This window comes from Agelaius phoeniceus (assembly GCF_051311805.1).
Source record: "Agelaius phoeniceus isolate bAgePho1 chromosome W unlocalized genomic scaffold, bAgePho1.hap1 SUPER_W_unloc_2, whole genome shotgun sequence".
Lineage (NCBI taxonomy): Eukaryota > Metazoa > Chordata > Aves > Passeriformes > Icteridae > Agelaius > Agelaius phoeniceus.
Genome location: NW_027509867.1, coordinates 8,021,368 through 8,031,538, shown reverse-complemented (window position 1 = coordinate 8,031,538; position 10,171 = coordinate 8,021,368). Strand labels below are relative to the sequence as shown.

At 49.4% G+C, this 10,171-nt stretch overlaps 1 protein-coding gene across 1 annotated transcript; it reads left to right on the top strand.

Moving 5' to 3' along the window:
- Nucleotides 1-8,913: 8,913 nt before the first annotated feature.
- LOC143692700 (olfactory receptor 14C36-like) lies at nucleotides 8,914-9,846 on the top strand. The gene has a single exon (XM_077172944.1). The coding sequence runs from the start codon at nucleotides 8,914-8,916 to the stop codon at nucleotides 9,844-9,846; it is 933 nt and encodes a 310-aa protein (XP_077029059.1).
- The last annotated feature ends 325 nt before the right edge of the window (nucleotides 9,847-10,171 follow it).

Sequence of the window (10,171 nt, the reverse complement as noted above, 5' to 3'; positions counted from 1 at the left end):
CCAGCTTCCAGCTCCTCCAACACCAGCGGATTCACTCAGAGGAGAGGCCCTTCCTCTGCCCAGACTGTGGAAAGGGCTTTAAGCACAACTCCACCCTCATCACCCACCGGCGCATCCACACTGGGGAGAGGCCCTACGAGTGTCCCCAGTGTGGAAGAGCTTCACCAGCAGCTCTCATTTGACAAAACATAAATGGAGCCACCGGTAAGAGAAGCCCTGGAATTGCCCCGACTACAGGAACAGCTTCATGCACCACTCCAGCTTCATCCCCCATGGGAGAAGCCACATTGGGAAGAGCCCTGGTGATCCATGTTCCCTGTGATCCATGCTGGGAAGACACCTGTTTCTTTTCCTGCCCCTGCGAATGACCTGATGTAGGATGGAAGAACATGAGGGTCTGGCCATGGCCCTGTCATTACATTCGCTCCCACCTCAGAACATTGCCAGGAGCAAGAAAGGGACTCTCTCTCTTTCTCTCTCCCTGAGGAAAAAGGTGTCCTTTCCAGGCAAGGGGAAATTGTGGCCAGGCAGACTCAGTGAGCTGTGTTTTTGTTTTCCCTGTAAATAGTTTTATTTATCCCTTCTTTTATCAATATTTTTTTTGTTCTGTTTGTTTCCTTATCTCGTTGCTGTTCCCAATAAATTGTTCTTTTCCCAGCCCGGGATCTTTGCCTTTTGTGCTTTCCATGGGAGGCGGGAGGGCAGCGAGGGCAGCGCGGTTTTAGCGGGAGCAGGAAATTGGAGAATCCCATTCCTGAAGCCCGGCCCATGGAAACCGAGCATCCCAGCTGGTGGCAGCCCTGGTGGCCATGGCAGCAGCCTTGGGAGCGGGTCCCTAGCTGGGGCTGTGGGAACCTCTTCCCTCTGGTGCCCAGGGACAGGAGTGGAGGGAACGGCTGCAGCTGAGTCGGGGCAGGCTCAGCTTGGATGTCAGGAAAAGGTTTTTGGCCAGAGGCTGCTGGGGCCCTGGCCAGGCTCCCCAGGGCAGGGTCCCAGCTCCAGGGCTCTCTGAGCTGCAGCAGCGTTTGGCCAGCGCTGCCAGGCCCAGGCTGGCATTGTTGGGGTGTCCTGTGCAGGGCCAGCAGTTGGACTGGAGGATCCTGATGGGTCCCTCCCAGCTCAGCCAATTCTGTGCTTCTGGGATCCCATGAGGCTGGGGATGGGGCTGCCAATGGTTGCCATGGCAACGGGCTCTGGCTGCAGGCCTGAGCTGGTGTCCATGGCAACCACCCCTGGCATGGGGTCTCCAGGGAGCTGCCAAGGGACTGAGCATAGCAACAGGGGGCTGGTGACGGTTGTTATGGAAACTGACCATAGCAACAGGGGCCTGGTGATGGTTGCCATGGAAACTGACCATAGCAACAGGGGGCTGGAGATGGTGAATTAAGAGTTTAAAGAAACTCCAAGTGTTAAAATGTAGAGGAAGGTTAATTTAGTCAAGGGGGACGGTATTGCGAGAGAAATAGAAATAATAAGGGACAGTTAATTATTTGTAGATAAAGTAGTTAAGTCCAGGGCAATATGTCTGCCTGTCAGAAATCACCTGCCTGTCTTTACTATGTTTAAAGAAACAGGGTGGGATGTGGATTGAATTGTGGAAGAGGAGTGTGGCCTGCACCTGGGCCCTGAAACTTGAGCTATAGCCATGGGGTTGGAAAGCCTGCCAACAAGTCATAAGTAAAGAGGTCAAATTGAGGAAGACATCTTTGCCTTCATCAGAAGGAGACCACTCCCATTTTAAAACCTCCCGACCCATTTGAAGTGAAAGACTGCACAAGCGTGAAGGAACATTGGATGCAATTATAATACTTTTTAATATGAAGTGGGGATAGGCAGGGTTAGGTAATGAATATGTATTAGGCACTTTGGAAATTATATGAATATATAAGACTTTTTCAGATAAATAGAGAGCCAGAGCCTGTAATTCTTTGCACTTCTAATTTTGTAATTCTAATGCCTTTGGGAGATTACTCTGCTTGTATCTGGTGCTGTCAATAAGCACACCACTTTCTAACTTTAACTGCTTGGGGAGTTCTATTCCACACCTCATTTGATGACCGTGGCAGGACACTTCTCTGCCCCAGCGAGAGCAGCCAGGCTGAGCGCGTCTCTGGGCACCCCCAGGACATTCCTTTGCTGGAGGGACCTACACTCTCGGCTGTTCATTGCAGGGACAGACAAGAACTGCTGGGACTGCGGATAATGGGTACGTTTAAATCTGTGTAAAGTAACCCACAAGCCGTACGTAGGGCAAGGGCTCTTGGTAAGCCACACAGAGACATCCTGCACACAACGTGAGCCTGTACAGTTTCCCTTTGGGTTTGTTGCCAGCAGAAGGATTTTCTGTGTTGATAAGGACCCGCTAGCAATTCTGGGTGAATTGAGCAAATTCTGGTTTATTGCTGCTATTTGATTGTGTGTTGTTATTTTGATTGTGTTTTGATTTTGATGTGTTTGTGTGAGCTGATTGGTGAGGTGAATGTGGGTGCATGCTAAGGTGCTGTATGCTGTGTGTTGAGAGGAGGTGAACACTTTATCCCTTGAAAAAGAGATACCCCTCCCCAGTGATTCTGTGTGTGGACTTTTTAGTTGCAGGGGATGGTATTTCCTTTAGCACCTGGTGGTTGGGTTTAACTGGTCCCTGCCAATGTTTTGGGTTTGGGTTTCACCAATGCCCTGCCTCTGGAACTTGAGAGGCAAGGGCCGGATGCTGTAACACGGTGTCTTTGTGGTCCCTTTTTGCAGGGTTTGTGAAGCCGTAATGCCTTTATTTTCTTGGGTTTATTTGGTGTGGTTTGGGGTTTTGATGGTTAGTGGGTATTTTTAGTACAATACTGCCATACTGCCACCTTGTGTCAAAAGTTATAATGGCAAAAACCTGGTAATTTTTGCCTTGTGCAGCTGTGATTGTTGGCTATAGCTGTGTGTTGTTGGATGTCTTGTGGTGGCAGTTGAAGCTTGAGCCCGGGTTGAAATGGTTCAGCCCTTTAGGCCACCCCTTTTAGGATGGCTTTAGCTTGAACCGGTGTTTGTGGGTTGTTAGAGCTGTAACAGGGACAGCTTGTTCTATGAGAATAGTGGGGTGAGTTGACTCCTGGGATTTGAGCTATGGAAAGGGTTGCCAAGAACTATCAGAGTGATCTGATAGGCACTGCTAAATGATTAAAATATATGATGAAACAACACAACCCAGATTGGATTAACATTCAATTCCTGTTGGATGCTTTAACTGAGATGGAAAAGCAGTTAATTTTGAAAATTAACAGGAACTTCGTGGAAGACACTTGTAGACCAGCTGAACTTGATGCTAAGGAATTTTTCCCCCTTTGAGATCCATGATGGGATCGAACTAAACCAGAAGATTTGGCCAAACTGGAGGATTATCAGGAGATTATAATAAAGGGAATGGAAAGGTCAGTCCCTAAAACCATAAACTGGGCTGCCCTATATGCAGTGAGACAAGGCCCTTCTGAAAGTCCTGAATTTTTAGACCACTTGTGGGAGGCAATGCATCATCATGCATCTTTAGATCCTGATTCCTAGGATGGGATACAACAGTTAGTAAATTTGGCTTTGGGAAACAGGAGACATTAGGTGTAAGGTGTAGAAGATTTGGGGGCCTATGGGGTGAAATTTAGAACCCTTATTAGAAGAGGCATGGAAGGGTTTTAGCAGTTGAGAGGAAGGATACAAACAAGGGATGAGAAAATTAGTAGCAGTAGAAAGAGAAGAGGAAAAAGGGAGATGGCATATTCAAATGACTTCCACAGGAGGTCATCAGCAGTGGAATTATAGGGCATGGATGGATGGCTGGTCCAAAAGGGAATGAAGCTCATGTTCTGAAAGTCAAGGCATTTTCAGAGATGGCACCACAGAAATGGACTGTGGGATCTTGGCTCCGAAATGGTCATTAGTATGGTTGATGCATTCAGTCTTTAAGCTGTTACAGTGCAACAAGGTCACTGAACTATTATCTTTGTTATATGCATGTAACAGTGTCTAAAGTTGGACCCTTGGCTGAAATATCAATCCTGACATAAGTTTAGACAAAAAGTCCCTGTATTCAGTGGGACAGAAGAGGAAGAACTCCTTAAAATAGGAGCCAAGATAGATAACAAAGGGAAGTGGAGATTAGCAGATGGGAGGCAAATGCTGAATAAACCCCTTGCCAAGAAAATGCTAGAAGGCATACATGGGACAACACATTGCGGTACACAAGCACTAAGTGATCAATTTCTGAAGGATTTGGGATGCAAAGGAATTTTCAGAATAGCTAAGAAGTAACTGAAAAGTGTGTGATATGTCAACAAGTGAATAAGAAAATCATGAGGAAAACACCCAGGGGAGGGCGAGAACTGCCTTAAGGCCCTTCCAAAACATCCAAGTAGACTTTACTGAGCTTCCCCAGGTACAACAGTGGAAGTTTTTGCCAGTGATAGTAGATCACTTGACTCATTGGGTAGAGGTGGTACCCACTGTGAAAGCCAATGCCAGTGCTGTGAGTAAAACACTTCTAGAATCAATCATTCCCCAATATGGAATGGCAAACAGGATTGATTTAGACTGGGGAACTCATTTCACATCAAAGATATTGCAGAAAGTTGTTCAGGCCCTGGGAGTAAAATGGGAATTACACACTCCATGGCATCCACAGAGTTCTGGTCAGGTTGAGAGAATGAATCAAACTCTTAAAAGAGCTCTAGTTAAGCTAATGATTGAAACCCAAATGTCATGGATAAAATGTCTCCCTTTGGCCTTATTAAGAATTAGAACCCAACCCCAGTCAGATCTGGGGGTGTCACCCTATGAAATGATGTTTGGGTTTCCCTTCCTGACCTCACCCCAGAAGGCTGCCACCTATGAGGAAGGGGAAGCCAATGCCAAGAAATAAGTGATGTCTATAGCACAAACCTTAGAAGGGCTAAGACATAAAGGGGCAATTCCTCAAACTACCACCCTGGATTTCAGAATCCATAATATTAATCCTGGGGAATTGGGTGATGATTAAGCCATGGAGAGATCAGCCTCTAACTCCCCAGGGGGAAGGTCCCTTTCAGGCACTGCTCAGCACCGAATCGGCCGTGTGAGCTGCAGAGTGGGGATGGACTCATGGCAACAGAGTCAAAGGCCCAGGAGAAGAACCCAAAGAGTGGACTGTAACATCCAGGCTGGGTGAAACAAGATTGACTCTCAAGCAGAGACTGAGAGACAACCAGAAAAACACCAAGATGCCCAAAAAGTAGAGTCAAGCTTCCACCAACCAGCTCGAGAACTGTCTTGCTGTTTTCATGGGTGAGAATTACCAGCATCTCTTGAGGGGAAGTACACAAGGGACTGTAAAAGGTAATGGGGCAGCTTCTTTAAGAAAATAAGACAAAGGAAGGAGGGCAAGACCAGGTTGGCCCCTTTGTTTGCTACCAAGAAGGCTCCATAGCCCTGCTGTGGGTAGCAACCCCGTGGGCATGGTAAGGTAGGGACAAAAGGCCAGGCCAGACCTCTGTCATTCCTCAGTTGTCTTTTAATTCAACAGGGACTGGAGGGCAGGACTGAGTTGGCCTCTGTGCTCACCCCTAAGATGCACCAACTATGGGTAGCAGCCACACAGGCACGGTAGATGGGAGTCAAAGCCATACTGGACCTCTGGGATGCCCTTTTGCCCATTCCAAATAAGTGTGTCTAAGGAAAACCTGACTTTTTTTTTTCTCCTGTTCCCACTGTCCTTGCCCACATCAACAGATGCTGGTATGACTCATTCAAGAGAGAGAGAAAATTTTTTACTGAATTGTTCAAGAATAATGACTTACAGAAAAAGAAAAGGGGGGTTTGTTATAGATGAATAATCCAATGGTTGACTCTCACAGGTAAGGGGCAAATATTAAATACATGTTAGGAGAAGTTTTGTAGCTGTATAGTTATCCTTCCTCTCCCCCTTGCATTGCTATCACAGGATGGCCTCAGTAGTTGGGGCATTTGGGAGGGTGGGCTTGTTCCTATGGCAGCACCTGACCTCCAATCAAGGTGTGAGACAGTGATCTCCACCACTGGACAGTGAAGAAGGAGTCGATTGACAAGACTTTGGGAGGGGCTAGAGGTGTAAGAGACAGAACATGCATTTTGTAAATGAGCACATGGTGACTGAATCCTTTGCTCCTGGCACTGTATTCTTTTCTTTATTCAGCCTTTGGATGTATCTGAACAAATATGAAAATCAAGATGCTTCAGTTGTATTTTGATAAGGTCTTAATAAACCATTTAAATTTTTGAATGTGAAGATTGTTTTTCACATGGGGTAGGGGAATGTGGGGCGAGGTTGTCCCCACTGGGTCAGCTCCAAGGTACAACTTCACTGACCTGGCCAGACCTCCTTAGGAGAGACCCTGGATCAATATCAATCACAGAATGCTGCAATCAGCTCTTTGATAATATGAACAGCAATAAAGGCACCCTTTAAGATAGGAATACATATTTCTTAGAAGCTCTTTGAAATATTTTTCCATAACTGTAAAAGGAAATCTTCCTGATGAACTGCTCCAGAGCAGAGGGAAATCAAGGCAGAGCCATGGTTTGTCAGGACTTGCTTAATCCTAATGAGGCCCGGGGTGCATTTGGAGCTGAGCCCTGGAACATCAGGGCCTGAGAGGAGATTGCACAAACATTTCCAGGAGTCAAAGTCAGAAGAAAACCCCAAAGTGTCTCAAAGCAAGACTGGGCCCCACTGAGGTCAACACAGGCTCCTCATGGACTCCTTGGAGGAGAGAATTGGAGGCCAGGATGGCAGAAAAACCTCTCAAAGACTCAGACTGGAAAGGAACATCCAGAGTACCTTAAAAGCCTTGAGTATCTCAAAGTATTAATGAGCCCCACTGAGTGTCAGTACAAAGCCCTCAAGGGACTCATTAAAGCAGATAATTGGGGCCATGATTAAGACAAACCTCTCCCAGAGTCTGTATCAAAAGGGAAAAACCAAATACCTTAAAAAAATTGAAGTATCTTGAAGCATTAATGACCTCAATGATTGTCATTAGTGATTAAGGCTCTCAAGGGACTCATTAAAGCAGATAATTGGATGCTGTGACTGCACAATCCTTCTCATAGAGTCTGTGGCAAAAGGTAAGCACCAAGTAGCTTAAAAAATTGAAGTACCCCGAAGCATTAATGAGCCCCACTGAGTGTTGTTACTGACAGAGCCTCTCCAGGGACTAATTAGAGCAGATAATTGGAGGCCATGATTGCAGAGACCTCTCAGAGACTCCAAGGCAAAAGCCAAAGCCAAAGTCCTTTGAAAAACCTGCAGTCCCTGCAGGGAGCATGAAGGAGCCCCCAGGGCCATTGCTGAGCAAGGCTCCCCAGGGACTCCTTGCAGCAGATCCTTGAGGCCACTGGGATGTGGGCTAGGGGGGGATGCTGAGGGCAGCACAAGGGGCTGACAGTGCCCAGCCTGGCTGGGGCTGTGCCAGGAGGCCCCAGGGCCTCAGGACAAGGTGTCTCCTCCCAGCCCTTGCTGGCACAGACCCTGCTGTGCCCCAGGGCACCAAGACTTGGCTTCTCTTTGTCCCCACCTGTCATCACTGCCTGCAGTTCTCTGCTCTGCCTGGGGCCTGGGGACACTTGCTCAGTCGTGTCCCTCTCTGGGACCCATTAAAAGTCCAAGAAACTTTGGAGTGGGATTCTGACGTGGAGGTCTGGAGAGGTTTCTTCAGCTCCCTCTCAGGGACTGATGTTCAGGGCCTGAGCACAAATGCCCAGAGGCTGATTAAAGTCCTTGTGCTGTGTCTGTGCTGCTGAGCTGGGCTGGGCTCCCAGCACAGAGGTAGCTCCTGGTCACCAAGAAGAGCTTCAAAAGCACATTTCTCTGGATGAGCAGCTCTTGTGCCAGCCCAGCAGGGCTGGGGCACTGCCTGCAGCCAGCCCGGGCACAGCCCAGAGGCACAGAGAGCTTCAATCAGTCAGGGCTGGGAAGGGGCTGAGAAGTGCCTGGGGCACAATCACTGCCAGCCCTTGGCACAGGAACCTCTGGCTGCAGGACAGTGCAGCTGCAGCTCCTGGAGCCATCTCCTGCAGCTGGAACATCCCAATGCCTGCAGAGCCTGTGAGTACATTCTCTGCTTGTCTCTTGTGCAGAGCAGCCAGGGGTGCCCAGGGCTGTCCTGCAGAGCAGGGTCCTGCAGCCCAGGGCGCTGTGCTGGGGCAGGGACTCTGCTGCCTGCCAGGGACAGCTCTCAGCCAGCCCTGGCAGCTGCTCCCAGCACTGGGGGACAAGATCTGGGTGGGGGGAGACAGCTGGTGAGGCTGGGAAGTGTTCTCCTTGTGTGGGGAGGATGCTGCATTGTTCAGGACTGCTCCCAGCATGGCATTTAACTGCAAAACATTTCCAAGTAGATTATACAGGGAGCACAGCAACGCAGGGGCTGCATAAAAGGGAAAATCCTGCTTTTTTAATGTACTGCTCTGGGTTGCCTGGATGGGAAATTCCACACAGATATTCATCTCTCAGTTCAGGTTGAGAAAACTAAAAATCTATCCGATGTTACTAAACCAGGCAGTGACAGAGATCAGCACAGGGCCCCTCAGAGGCAGCATCAGTGTTGCTTTTCCAGCCTCCTCAGGGTTGCTCTGATGTTGCCATCAGAGCCTGCAGAGCCAGAGCTGCCCCTGGGCAGTGCCTGAGCTGGGAGGGCTCTGCAGGGCAGAGCTGAGCCCCCAAGCCTGGGCTGGGCTCTGGCAGCGCTGGCAGGGCCCAGCCCTGGGCACAGGGAAGCAGCTGCTGGCAGGGACAGCTCCAGGCAGCAGAGCCCTGGGCAGGCAGTGGGGGGAAAGTGCCCCCAGGCTCTGCTGGGATATTTCAAGTCCTCTCCAAACCCAACTATTCCATGATTACATTTTCTTACAGATCCCCATGCCAATGCACAGCCAATGTCCAACAGCAGCTCCATCAGGCACTTCCTGCTGCTGGCATTGGCAGACACGCGGCAGCTGCAGCTCCTGCACTTCTGCCTCTTGCTGGGCATCTCCCTGGCTGCCCTCCTGGGCAACGGCCTCATCATCAGCGCCGTAGCCTGCGGCCACCACCTGCACACGCCCATGTTCTTCTTCCTGCTCAACCTGGCCCTCAGCGACCTGGGCTCCATCTGCACCACTGTCCCCAAAGCCATGCACAATTCCCTCTGGGACACCAGCAACATCTCCTATGAAGGATGTGCTGCACAGCTCTTTTTCTTTGTGTTCTTCATGGCAGCGGAATTTTCCCTCCTGACCGTGATGTGCTACGACCGCTACGTGTCCATCTGCAAACCCCTGCACTACGGGACCCTCCTGGGCAGCAGAGCTTGTGCCCACATGGCAGCAGCTGCCTGGGCCAGTGGCCTTTTCTATTCACTGCTGCACACGGCCAATACATTTTCCCTGCCCCTGTGCCATGGCAATGCCCTTGGCCAGTTCTTCTGTGAAATCCCCCCAATCCTCAAGCTCTCCTGCTCAAATTCCTACCTCAGGGAACTCGGGCTTCTTGCTGTTAGTGTGTGTTTAGCACTTGGCTGTTTTGTGTTCATAGTTTTCTCCTATGTGCAGATCTTCAGGGCTGTGCTGAGGATTCCCTCTGAGCAGGGACGGCACAAAGCCTTTTCCACCTGCCTCCCTCACCTGGCTGTGGTCTCTCTGTTCTTCATCACTGCCTCATTTGCCTACGTGAAGCCCCCCTCCATTTCGTCCCCATCTTTGGATCTGGCCCTTTCAGTTCTGTACTCGGTGGTGCCTCCAACCCTCAACCCCCTCATCTACAGCCTGAGGAACCAGGAGCTCAAGGCTGCAGTGTGGAGACTGATGACTGGATGCGTTCAGGGACCGTAAACTGCTGCTCAATTTCTCCAAATCACTTGTAATAAAAGTCATCTTTGATACGTCTTGATGATTTCATTTTGGGGGTGGCTTTTCGTTGTTTTACTTTTTTTCATATTGTCCACAAATATATGTCAGTGTTTGTGCCACTTCTCATTTTGTTTCTCTCCACTTTCCCTGTGGCCACAGACTGTGTCAATGAGGGGCTGCGCTCTTGGTGGCTTTAAAGGAACTAAAGGATCTCCCAGCAGAGTTTTCTGCAGAGATGCCCTTGTGTTGCCTTCTCTGGAGCTGCAGCAGCAATGTCTGTGTGCAGAGCTGGGGCAGATCAGTGCTG

What these genes read in the sequence shown, in the direction of transcription:
- LOC143692700 (XM_077172944.1), top strand. Translation starts at nt 8,914, where the DNA reads ATGTCCAACAGCAGCTCCATCAGGCACTTCCTGCTGCTGGCATTGGCA.